The sequence below is a fragment of the Rhizophagus irregularis genome, chromosome 12 (assembly GCF_026210795.1).
Source record: "Rhizophagus irregularis chromosome 12, complete sequence".
Classification (NCBI taxonomy): Eukaryota; Fungi; Glomeromycota; class Glomeromycetes; order Glomerales; family Glomeraceae; genus Rhizophagus; species Rhizophagus irregularis.
The window spans coordinates 4,667,604-4,680,505 of NC_089440.1; the positions used below are offsets into that span (position 1 = coordinate 4,667,604).

The 12,902-nt window shown below is 36.4% G+C and overlaps 6 protein-coding genes across 6 annotated transcripts; 2 read left to right on the top strand and 4 right to left on the bottom strand.

The window, feature by feature from the left end:
- Positions 1 to 11: 11 nt before the first annotated feature.
- OCT59_004544 (uncharacterized protein) lies at positions 12 to 347 on the bottom strand (the record flags this gene model as incomplete). The annotated part of the gene is made up of 1 exon (XM_066148351.1): positions 12 to 347. One exon carries the CDS (start codon positions 345 to 347, stop codon positions 12 to 14), a length of 336 nt encoding a protein of 111 aa, XP_065996958.1.
- An 83-nt stretch (positions 348 to 430) lies between these two features.
- On the bottom strand, positions 431 to 3,176 carry OCT59_004545 (uncharacterized protein; the record flags this gene model as incomplete). The annotated part of the gene is made up of 2 exons (XM_066148352.1): positions 431 to 2,094; positions 2,846 to 3,176. 2 exons carry the CDS (start codon positions 3,174 to 3,176, stop codon positions 431 to 433), a joined length of 1,995 nt encoding a protein of 664 aa, XP_065996959.1.
- Positions 3,177 to 4,887: 1,711 nt separating this feature from the next.
- OCT59_004546 (uncharacterized protein) lies at positions 4,888 to 5,741 on the bottom strand (the record flags this gene model as incomplete). Its single annotated transcript, XM_066148353.1, has 2 exons — positions 4,888 to 4,900; positions 5,014 to 5,741. 2 exons carry the CDS (start codon positions 5,739 to 5,741, stop codon positions 4,888 to 4,890), a joined length of 741 nt encoding a protein of 246 aa, XP_065996960.1.
- Positions 5,742 to 6,302: 561 nt separating this feature from the next.
- On the top strand, positions 6,303 to 7,912 carry OCT59_004547 (uncharacterized protein; the record flags this gene model as incomplete). Its single annotated transcript, XM_066148355.1, has 5 exons — positions 6,303 to 6,600; positions 6,675 to 6,907; positions 6,975 to 7,247; positions 7,335 to 7,607; positions 7,679 to 7,912. The coding sequence occupies 5 exons, from the start codon at positions 6,303 to 6,305 to the stop codon at positions 7,910 to 7,912; spliced, it is 1,311 nt and encodes a 436-aa protein (XP_065996961.1).
- A 1,736-nt stretch (positions 7,913 to 9,648) lies between these two features.
- OCT59_004548 (uncharacterized protein) lies at positions 9,649 to 10,008 on the bottom strand (the record flags this gene model as incomplete). Its single annotated transcript, XM_066148356.1, has 1 exon — positions 9,649 to 10,008. The coding sequence occupies one exon, from the start codon at positions 10,006 to 10,008 to the stop codon at positions 9,649 to 9,651; it is 360 nt and encodes a 119-aa protein (XP_065996962.1).
- Positions 10,009 to 10,681: 673 nt separating this feature from the next.
- On the top strand, positions 10,682 to 11,365 carry OCT59_004549 (uncharacterized protein; the record flags this gene model as incomplete). The annotated part of the gene is made up of 1 exon (XM_066148357.1): positions 10,682 to 11,365. One exon carries the CDS (start codon positions 10,682 to 10,684, stop codon positions 11,363 to 11,365), a length of 684 nt encoding a protein of 227 aa, XP_065996963.1.
- Between the last annotated feature and the right edge of the window lie 1,537 nt (positions 11,366 to 12,902).

The following is a 12,902-nucleotide window of genomic DNA, read 5'->3' on the forward strand; positions in this document are numbered from 1 at the left end:
CAGGCAATCATTTAGCTCCCCGTTGCAACCCCTGCAACCGGTGGGGCATCTCTCACATAAATTATGAATCGTTCAAAATAATCAGGGTCTGCGTCATCCGGTAGTTGTGCTTCGTCGTAGTGGTCCAAGAGTGAGAAGAGGCTGGCTGGTTGGTTTCCTGATGTCCATCCACCGGGTTTCCAGTTTTCATAGGGGAGCAGAATCTGAAATTTATGTGTCAGATACCGGGATTGGAGTTGCTGTCCAAGTCTGGCAATAGCTCCTCTAGAAAATCTTGCGCCTGAATACTGTAGTTCTTTGATATCTGGTCTTGTAGGTAAAGCACGTGCAATTTTTGAATAGGCCATTTGATATAACTATGAATTGTATTCAATTGTAATATAGGTTTTTTATATAAAAAATATAAGATAACTAAGAGGCGCTTATCTTATTAAAAGGAGTCAATCATATCACAGGCCTCATCAATATCCAACTCGTCTACAAATCCATTAGCAGCCTCCCACTGGCGTTCCATATCGGTCTTTGGACACTCCTCTGGGATTTCTCGTGCCTTACCTTTATTCATCTTCATAGTTTCATAACCAGAGGTGGTAGGGATAATCTCGGCATCACGATCCTCCTTGTATATTCTTATTAGATCTGCGAGTTCTTTACGGCTAGGTGTTTTAGGTAAGTTCCCATTATATTCGATCCAGTCCTTGAAGCGGTCTACTACCTCCCTAAGGTAGTACTGGTACTCGTCCTCAATACGTGTTGTGGGACATTCCTCTACTTCAAACGCGAGTATTTCCCAGTCATAGTTGTCTGACACGTCTTGGTACTTAGCCCATAAATCCTTACCTGTATTGTAGAGATCATTGAAGACCTGGTCCTTTGAATTCTTGACCCATGGCTTACGATCACATCGGTGCCTTTCATGCCAAGCCCAGTGTGCTCGAGTACCTTCCTTTGGTTCAGGGTCCCAGTCAACTTCTAGTTCTGTGTCAGGTTCTGGGATAGGTTGCTCTTCAGGAGCCGGTTCTGGGTCAGGCTTAGTGACAGATGCAGAAAATTCTGCGGGAGACTCGGGTTGTTGCTCAGGAACTGGGTTCACAGTTGTAAAATCTGAGTCAGATAGCAAGTCATCTAAAACGTCGTAGTCATCATCAGCTTTAAATGCAGGTTCCTCAGCAGGCGGCTCATTTTCTTGATCAGGTTCCTCATCAGATAAATAACAGTCTGAGAAGCTATCTATAGGTTCATCAGTATCTGATTCTATAGGAGCTGGAGATTCCTCAGGAATAGGATCCTCATTGATGACAGGTGCGGGTTTTACCTTCAAGCAATCGGGCTTAAGTGGTACTGGTGGTGGAGTCTTTTTGGAAACTGGTTTCTCTTCAGTAGGCTTCTTCTCAACAGGAGCGGGTTTTTCCTCAGCAGGTTTCTCAACAACTGGCTCCACTTCCTCTTGATCTACTTGCGATTTACTAGCTGGATTATATATATTTGCTAAGAACTTCACCAAGGCATTTGGATCAGATGTGGGCTTCTCAGGAGTTTCTACATCTATTCCTTCTATATTGATTTCATCTGTTTCGTGGATCCATTTTTTGGTGAGAAACTTCTTGTAAAGGTCCTCCCTGGATATGCTGTAAACTCGTGGTGTTGCCTTACCTACACGTATTTTTCTGCTATTTATACCCAACTCATTTGATAGGATTCTAGAAGCGTTTATCTTTGATAGGGGTGTAATGCAATGAGTTTCACAGTATGAAGTATATACCCTATAAAATTCTTGAACAGGTAGGTCGGTTATATGATTTTTTACTATGAGGTAAGTGTCCTTTATGAATTGAAATAGGGGTGGGAGAGTCGATATGATGTGATCCTGCTTAGATGTTGTCATAGGTGGTGGATTCCCATTGAAGTCTGGGTAAGCATCTGCAATGGCTCTCAAGTAAGCATAGAATGCCTCACTGGCGCCTGGGTATTTCATAGCGTCACTGAGTTTCTTAAAGTAGTTGAGGTCTCCCTTGCGGGATGGTGACACATCTAAGAACACTGTGCGCCTATCGTCATTCTCCACTCTGAGAGCATTTTCATTAGTGAGTACCACTGGTCAAATGATGAAGAATCGGTGTATTAAGAGCCAGTTAAGAATCGGGACCAATCAGGTTTCGGTTCTTAACCGGCTCTTATTTTTTTTATCATTAAATAATCAGTATCCCGATAGGCCTATTGATTCTATTATATAAGAAGCCGATAGATTCTAAACGTATATCAAATTTGATCAGCTGATAATAAGTAACAAATTGATTACCTTCCGGATTTCCCGATGACTAATAAATAAACACCCGATCTGTCATGATCTGTCATTAATTTATAAATAAGCATCGGTAAAACATCACATGTCCGATAATAATACTGATAGAACATTGATATTAGACGGTGAGAAATTTAAAGGTTTAATAATAATTATTATATATTTATTTATTTGTATATTTATAATATTCATAATATAAAACATGATTGATATTACAGTATTATTATAAATTTTAAATATGAAACTTTCTATTGATCGGTATTACTGACACATATTTTCGGGTTTCTTTTCGTCCTATTGAAAAAGAACCTTCAACAAACCGACCCAGTATACTATGTACAGGGATAATACAATCCCTGCTAAGATCATAAAATTCTTTTTTCCATAGTTCTATATTGCACAAATTTTCATCGCCATTAATTGTGCAATGAAATCTAGTCTTGTGATTTTCTGCCAGAAGGTACCACTTTACAAATGCTAGGGAATGATTTACAGAACCTTCCGGAAAATGTATAATATGTTCAAAATAAAATTGAACAATACCGGGATAAGTATCTTTAGTATTATCATGGAGAAATTGGGATAATATTTTGGCCGATGTGACGTGCCTTTTAGAATACATTGACCCAAAAACTTCGGATCCAATTTTTAGTCGTCCATAAGTGTTCACTTTTGGTAATACCGGTATAGCAGAAGGAGCAGCATGGATATCTGATAGTGCTGCGAAATCTTTTCCATAGGCATTGCGGTAATATTCAACCAACAAATCTAATACTTCTTTTGAAAGGTTGGTGTCTATCTTTTTAGGATTAAGAAAAGTACCTGGAAAAGGTTCCGAACCTGTTCCGGCCATTTCTTCCACGTTTCTAGACATTGATAAAAATTCCCGGTAATCTATTCCATTAATTTCATCATGAATTACAAGACTGCCGGTAGTTTCTTTCGGTGTAATTAGTGTGATACAAGTCGATAAATGTTGATGGTCTTGGGCGCATGAAGAAAACTGATCAAGAAGAGAGTTGAATTGAATGGTTTTTAATAATTCTGGTTCGATTCTTCTATTACTGCTATGATACGATCCTATAAATATAGACTATTTAATAAATTGATTTAATTATATTGATAAGTTCGGAAATCTGGAATTACCTAATAGACCGTTCATGCGTTCGTAACTGAAACACCAGAACGCGTATAATGGTCCATAGTCTAACGCACAATGGCAAATATGTAAGCATAAATGTAAATTCGGCGTAATTTTTTCTGCGCCGTAATTTTCTTCAATGAGCTTTGCCACTTCTAGAAGATTTTTATGAGCTTCTTCTAACCCATTCGTTGTTATAGATCTGCATACAAGAATATTGCATGCACGGACAAAATTGGCGAGTATCAATTTATCCGATTCTTGAAGCAGATCCCATGTTATGGAAGTGGCATAAATTAAGATAAAAGTCTTCCATTGATCAGCGGTGAACCTTGAAAAGCCTTCACCTGTAGCAATTTTGTAGGGAATTCTACCGATATCTGCTGGAACTTTTATTGCATTTGCCCTTTTTTGCATTGTTTCTAAATCTTTTTGTGTCAATCGGCCCTCCTCGATCCACAGTCTGGTCACGATCCACTTAGCAATACCCAAGAACAAACAATGCATTGGATCCACTGTGAGAAATCGCACTGAATCAAAGTACGGAAGTCGATACATTTCTGACCACCGTACTAAAGTATTATGGACGTGACTATTTCTAGCATCTTTAGTATTGCAATTCAACCATTCTCGCGCATCCCTTCGAACCTGGTTGATATCTCTTTCGACAAACCATTCATCAATATCATCAAATCCGCCAAAATTCGGTTGATTTCGATCATCATATTGAGCCTTTTTTAAGCATCTATGACAAGCCACTCGCGCAGAGATATGACCGCAGAGTTTTCTCGCGGCTGGAATATCACATGAGCAGCATATTACTGCGGCTCGAATAGATTTTCCGGTAGAGCTTTCGTATGTTTTCGATAGTTCAATCCCATTCCATAACTCGATTAATTGATCGATGATGGGAGCTATATAATGGTTTAGTTGATGTAAACTAGGCTCATTTGGCCCCGGAATTAAAGCCATTGTCAAAATATTTGATGGCTTGAATCTTTCATTTCGAGGCAGGTTACATATTACACCATATAGAGCTCCTATACTATAAGTTGAATTATCGAATGGTTGGAACCAGTCGATATTTAACATGATGCCTAAGTGGCGGTCTGAGACATCTTTCCGGAAAAATGGTATATTTTGACGATGATCCTGAAAGGTTTTCCAGATCTTTCCGTCATAAATATCATTCAAAAATTGAGAATCGTTACGGTCCGCCCATTTTCTACATAATTTCTCAAATCCTTTTCGATTATACATTAATTGTAATTGGTGTTTTAAACTAACAGTAGGGAACGTTAAAGAAGGTCGATAGATTGTTCCGTTAGTAACCGGAACTTTCTTAGCAAGTGTAGCATTGCACTTTTTTCTTTGATTTGCCATCGGATGATCCGGAAAATCTACATAGGTACAATGAATTGTGGCTGGAACTTGGTAAGGGTCGTTAGTTGATACTTCTGTTACATTATACAATTTGCAACACTTTTCACACGATGCGAATTTGACAATATGAGCACAGACGCCAAGTTTTTTACGTGCCATATACAAAGATGTAGGAAAAGAATTGTACGTGTTTGCATCCAAAAGAACCAAAAGATATCTAAAAAATTTGACTAAAGAATCGGTAGTGACATCGGATAACTTATATCTCTCTTGATATAATAAGATCCATAAAACAATCCAATGAAAGTCTTCAGTAAAATCAATGAAGGAGGCTTCTGGATCATCACCGTATGTATTTTCCGGTGCGTCAAACCAGCCGGATGAAGATTCATTTGGTATTTCTTCGATAGGATCAAAGTCATTATCAACTTGATCGTTTTCTTCATCATCAGCATCACTAGTATCATCATCTGAAATACTTTGTTCAATAACAACAATAGGGTATGATACATTCTTGGAATTTCCACTACCGATATGTTTTCGTTTATCTTTCGATTTGGCTTTTGATGATTTCGATTTTTTGGGAAGAAACGAATAATTTTCCTCATCAACAATAGGTTCATGATGACCATCATCTGAATTATGTGATTCTATTTCCATTGGATCATTCAAGAGGTCTACCGATGTATCTTGGTTTAGGTCATCAGATGAAACTTGATTTAAATCTATAATTTCTTCAATAACTCCTCTTGGTCTAATATCCCTTTTTAAACTATGACTATTTTTTGTACGTGGATCAACCATGTTACCTTTACATTTATTGCAATGACACGGAACTTTATTTGATGTTTTCTGTTTAAAATTATAGGATTTCTTTACAAAGACAGCTTTTGTTCTTCGGTATTTTCTCGTCATTGTAAATAATAATATAAAAAATTTTATTAAAAATGAATTTCCGGTTCTTCGATGAACGGATATATTAGTATGATTGATAATTGACATTGTTGACCATATTAGGTTACTATCAATTTATTGTATTTATTGTATTTAAATCAATATAAGTTCCTTTATTTGAATCAAAAAAAAGCTTATACTTCAATAGACTATTTCGTTATTTTCAATAGACTTATCGGCATGAAAAAAAAGGAAAAAAAAATTCAATCAAAAAAAGCTTATTTAATAGACTATTTCGTTACTTTCGACAGACCTATCGGTCCTCATATGACAAAAAAAAATATATATAAAGACCCCTTTCTTCCCACGAACTGATTTTTTTTTCTCTGCCATATCATTATACTTTGATCTAAATCATTAAAAAAAAAATCGTAATCATTACATTTAATCTAATTATAGGAAAAAAAAAATATTATTAATAATCATAATATTTTAATTGTGGAAATAAATAAAGGTATAAAAGAACGTCTTTTACCTTATTGTATTGTTTTTTTTTTTATCCTTTAACAAATTTTGGTAAAAATGCGTGGAAGAAGACCTTTCAAAATTAAGAAAATAAGCTTAAGACGCTTATCTACAACAAATTTAACCTCTTACAACCATCATCAAACAAACTCAATGTCACCACATCGTCGTCACCGTTATCGTTCAAGAAGGAACAAGTCTAGACGTTCTTCTTATTCTAATTATTCAGATAGTCGTTCACCAAGTCAACAAAGAGGACGTTCGACTACAAGACATAATAGGACTAATTATTCAGATAGTCGTTCACCAAGTCAACAAGGAGGGTGTTCAACTACAAGATATAATAGGAATGATGGTATGGTTATAATATAATAATTATGTTTTTTATTTTACATATTTTGAATATAATGTCATGATTTCAATTTACAGATATCGAAGCCCTAAGCAGAGCTATCACTGCACTTACGGAAGAAGTTCGGACCCTCAAGAAATCTCAAACAAGGAACGACCTACAAGCTGAATGGCCATCAACCCCTCAGACAACACCAGTTCCAAGGAGTAGACAAAATACATCACTCACGCCAGAACCAGAAACTGGATATCGTCGACGTGCTCGGGTTTTGCTTGAAGATATGGACGAAGATCAATATAAGTTGTTCCATGTGAGTATCAAGTAACTATTGGTTATTCAGCAAAATTTTTTAATCGATATTTTTTTATAAAATTAAGGATGAGGTCGTGCAGATACTTAGCGGTCTCGATGATTCATTGCAATTGGATCATACCAAAAAATGGGTAGAAATTGCACCACACGTTTCAAAACACATCATGAAGGAGATCGCTAGAGTCTTGACCGGAAGGTTTCAATACAAAGATATAGAATTGAAATGGGTCTTACAGAATCTACACCGCCATCGTAGAGAAAGCTGGATGGTTAGCCTTGATCTGGATAAGACTAGATTTGAAAAGAAGAGAAAAGGAACGAATTCTCGAAGAAAAGATGTAAGTACTGAAGACATCCGAAATATGAAATTAAAATCCTTGATCTTGTTCCTTTCTATCCTAATCACTAATATCTGATTGCAATAGAAAAAAGAGCGACGTCAGAAAGGCATCGAGCATATGTTCAATATTAATGATGCCTCGCTTAAAGAATTTCAACCGTCATCATTATCTTGGGAAGAATTCAAGGAAGACTGTGAAACCATATTTAATGAAGGAGGATTCCACAGTGATGAAGTTTCTGAAACTGATGAAGAGCTCACCAAAAAAGAAATCGAAGATCATGTTCGTCCTAAGAATAAAATTGAAACGGATAAACATGTTCTTCATGTTTATGACAAGCCCTGGAGGTCACGTCGTGTAAGTATCAAATAAAACAATTGTATAGTTATTGTATACATTTGCTTATTATCTCTTTTTCATTTTTATAGGGACGTAAATTACTTCGCTTGGCTGACCGAGTTGGTGAGAAAATAAGTCATGTAAAACTTTCACGACATCGTTGGTATGATGATAAAACGTGGATCGACGAGTCAAAACCGCCTGAAGGTGCCCCTGATTGGTCGATATCACAGTCGTACGGATCCGACGTACAACCACAAGATGAGATCGATAATATCGATAATATTAATGATGAACCTAACGAACTTGATGAACAGGTTTAATTAATGCATTAATGCAATGTTAGATTTAAAAGAGCACGTATATTAATAATAATTTGTAGTTTATATTTTTATTACGCAAGAATGATTTGTAGTTTATTTCTATATAACAACGATTAAATATAGCAAGCAAATGTATTACTGTAAAATTGATTAGTATATTGCTATATAATATATTGCAACGAATAGTAATAAATTGATTAAAACAATTTGAAATATCGTGATTTCAATTACTGCCCTGCGTGTATTGTATCGTTTAACGATACTTTATGATAACCCAAATAAATACTTAAATATTATATAAATATAAGTAAAATATCAGAAATCCGATATTAACATAATATTTATCCGATTTGCACCTTATAGTTTATTAAAACTTCAAAAGATTCAGTTATTAATTTGGTAAATATTGGGCGTTTATTTGTAAAATAACAGAAACCCGATTCTTCACCAATAGAAATCCAATACTTATGAAGTATTTATGCCCGGTTGTATCCAGAAATGCAACAAGAACCTGAGCCCAATCGGGAATAAGTATCGGGATTGTATAATATATATATCTGTGAAGAATTAGTGAAGAATCGGGTACCTGAATTTTCTCTGATATGTTGTCATTCGACCAGTGTACAATGGTGGATATAAAGTTTTTGTAATGTGTTGGCGTCTTGTATTTTTCATGGATTTCCATTATGTCGCCTGTTACCTTATCCTTCAATGATCGATACAGATTATTCCACTGGCTTTTTTCTGTAGGCATTTCCTCGAGGAGGAGAAAAACCTTACCTTGTAATTGCCCATTGAAACTTCCAAGAATCGTTTGAGGATCGCTGGTCTTATAAACAAGTTGAGTACCTAAGACACTACGTTGAATGAAATCTGTTATAATACTCTTACCCCAACCCTGTCCAGATTTCAGGTAGAGAATCGAATACATTTTCCTTCCAGCTGCCACACCGGCCAACCACTTTATGATATACTCAGTAAGATTCCAATCGCCTGAACACCAGATATCCTGAATGTGAGAGAAGATAAATTTAACTGCGAGGTGGGTTGTAGATTCAAAAGTGGATATCGGACGCAGGATATGGAGGAATCCTGGAAAGATATTGAGATAAAGTTGGCCACCTAGTTTAAAGATACGGGATTTTTGAGGGTCACAGGTAGCTACACATACAGTACTATATTCGATCATAAACCATTTGTTGATATTAAATTCAACCTTTTGTGAAGGACCCTGTTCAGATTGTGTGTAAAAGACTTTGGTAATTGGACGGATAAGTTTATTAATATTTTTATCAGGGATGTGCTCGAGGTTTTTGATTTCTGATCGCCACATGAAGACTCCATGCGGGTTGGAGCAGGGGATAAAGTAACTGCAAAGATAACCTTTAGCTTGATTGAGATCCCTCATATTCTTTGCAGCGTTAATGAGCCATTTAAGCTCATCAATACTAAAAGCCTTCTTTTGTTCACCGAACTTGGGGATAACTTGAGCTTGAGTGCTAGTTTGGGCAGTCATTTTTTGTTCTATCAAATCGAGTACTAATTTATAGTTACCTAATCTTCAATTGCCGAATATTTTTTCCAAAGATCTGCACTCCTAACAGGTTACCCTCCTGTAGTCCTGTGGTCCTGCAATTCTGCAATCCTCCGGTTATATCTGGTTATTTTCTAGGGGTAAAAAAAAAACTATAAACCACGAACCTTTACGACTGCTCTAAATCTTCTCTTCCCCTTTTTCAAACTACATATATCTGAAATCCAAACCGCTCAAGAGCTCCTTTTACTATAGTTAGCTCTTTTCTAGTGTCCGTTAACTCTTTACAAGCCTTTTGATATGCCTCCCATTCAAGTTCACGGAGGATACCCTTCTCTTCCAATGATTGGCCAAGAGCATCATTTGCTTTTTCCTTCTTTTCTACTGCCCTGTCGTATGCCTCCTTGGCTTTTTTATGCCGCTTCCAGAGTACTCGTTCAGCTTCGGCTCTCCAAATTGGGCTGACTTCTAGAAGATGTGGCCCGAAATTGCTACTTGGAATGCGTTCCAGGATATGGCCTACAAGTTCGGGGATTACTGATACTGCGTGCGGGGTATACATGTTATCTGTCCTTATAGGTTACTTATGGTATACCCATTGTTCAATTACTTATTTTTTCTGACGGGGGCGGGACGGGGTTGGTCTTACTGGCTCTATAGACCTTCTAGGGGCTTACCTGCTAACTTACCTGGTTTGCTGTCTCACTGCTTCCAACAGATTATTAGACGGAATCCTGACTTGTTCCAGATGTTCCGGATTTGGCGGATCTGGGGGGGTAAAAATAAAACTTTTTCTGGGGGGATGTCCTCTCATATTTTTTCTGAAACATCTGCCACATCTGCCACATCCGGGACAACCCTCTCATTATATCCGTTATTGCTTCCTTTTCTATTGTTTTCTAGTTATTTGGTATATATATTTGTTCCAGATGTTGTCCCAGATTGTGGCGGATATATGGGGATTCCTGAGGCCCTAAGGGGCCAGATGAGTACTGCGAGACCGTTGAGGCCGAGGTGGGTGGAGCGGTAGCGAGACACACATCCAGCCCGACGACAAATTAACCGAACAAGAAATAGGATTTCAAAGCTAACGGAGCCAAAAAAGGTAAGGAATATTAACCCATTCAGGAAACCAGCCATGGAGTCAATAGAGCGGAATAGCAAGGCAAGCAATTACCCTTATACCGAGAAAAAATGTAATTGAATAAAAGATTCACATATAAAAGACTTACAAGATGTCACAATACAGACCATTACTAAGACGTATACTAGGCCAGTTTGAACTCAACATAGAAGAATGGGTAAAGGAAATAATGTGGTATTTAGATATAGCATATTTAAAAGCTTTAGATTCCGAATTTAGCAAAGAAAGTATGTTAGTATCTGGATTAGAAGAGCTAGTAGAAATATTTGATGAGATGTTAGAAGGTGATGATATATGGATACATCCATCACTTTTATCACGAATAAGATATTCTATTCTACCAGATGAGATGGCAATATATGAAAGATTTTCAGATATCATTAAGAACTTCTCAGAGGATAAAGAATTAGCATATGCATTATTAGACTTAGTAGAAATATTATCAAAAAAGAAACCTACAACATTCAACATTATAGATTACAATATACAAAGAATATTCACAAATCCTAATGATGAATATAGAAATGAATTCAGCATCTATCATATAAAAGGAGATGAAGATATGGATGAAGACACAGATGAAGATATAGATGAAGACATAAATGAAGAAGAGCAGAATGAATTCAATGAATACTACCAAAATCATGCACCAACCACCGAGAGTCAGCTGGATAGGCTAAAAAATGAGTTGGCTATAACTCTATGTGACGAATGTCTTATGCCAACAAGAAGTCATGAATGCGATTGCTGGATTTTACAAATAGAGGGTTTCTAGTTTTCAGTGAAACCATTTTTTTACCTCTCGCAATCTGGAATAGGTGCATCACAAATAAAATCTCCAAAATCATATGGATTAGAAAACAACTTCTGTAAGAACTTATAAACCATATCAGCATCCAATTCAGTCTTAGTGCCAAATATATTAACCTTACCAGATTTAGGCCAGATATGTACCCGAATCTTTGAAGTAAAAATTATAGCAATTTTAGAATGAATATCACCTGCATCATTCTTAATATACTTTATCGGAAAGGGAAGAATCTCACGAATACCATCTATAGATTCTAAAGCATATGCTAAGGTAGAAAGATTAATAAACTTATCACCCCCAATATTAATCACAAATTTATAATTGCGCAGGAGAGCCTTATTTTCACTCACAAGTTCTACAGAAGAAAATTCAGGTAGGGAACATTCAGAAAGGTAACGTAAGAAGATAGCAACAGGATCAAAAGACCCGAAAACTTGTATACTACCAGATTTAGGAAAATAACGAATAGTATGTACAGTATCAGCTAAGATGATAACAAACTCAATGCATGCATTAAAAGTGCTACCATCACCTGTACGTCGCCGTCTATTTAATGGATTGTCAGGTGTACTTCGTCTGCATCGCCTCTCACCTTTTGGTTTAGACAAGTACTGTTCATAACCCTTAAAAGCTTTATGAATAAAGTTGCTATTAATGGCAATAACATCCTTAGTAAGTTCAAGCTTATGACCAAGCACAGTGTAATCAAGCCCTTCAACATTGATCTTAAATTCAGTAACAGTAAGAGATGGAGTAAGTTCACTAAAAGTAAGCATGTCTGGTTTTTTCTATTGATAGAAAAGAAATGTTCAAATTATTTTATCCTAAGAAAAAATCTAATTAAATAAAACTTCTTCATCAATATCTCATATGAGATACTATGACAAACAATAGCTTACCTTTCGAACTTTTAGAAAAGATATTCAAAACTTCATATGAAGGTACTTACTCCCGTTGGCATTATCTTTGCAATTATGCATTAGTGTGTCGAAAATGGGCTGTAGTAGCAAACTCTCTCCTATGGGGTGAAACAGACCTTTATAACCGCTATAATATTAAGGAGTTCCAAATGTACAAACATCTCACAAAACCAGGGACAGTATGTGGAAAATATATCAGAAAGCTTAATATGGATGGGGTAAAATTATGGCCCATTTGTATTGTAAAAATGCTACAAGCTTGTCCCAATATCCAGGAACTTAGCATAATAGATTATCAATACTATGGTAAAAAAGATGACGTTAGAGATTTGCTAAGTGAAATCCTGCATATATTACCAAACCTTCAAAAGCTAGATATCAGATGTAGTTAGAGATATTTTGACAAGGGAAATGCCATTGATAAACTTATAGAAACCCGTAAAGACCTAGAAATCAGAGTAACACGTAAATGTAATATTTGCAAAGACTAGTAACTGCCAAAAATTTGGGCACTGCCTTGTTACTGCCTGTTACTGTCAAAAAAAATTTGGGCACTACCCTGTTACTACCCGTCACTGCCA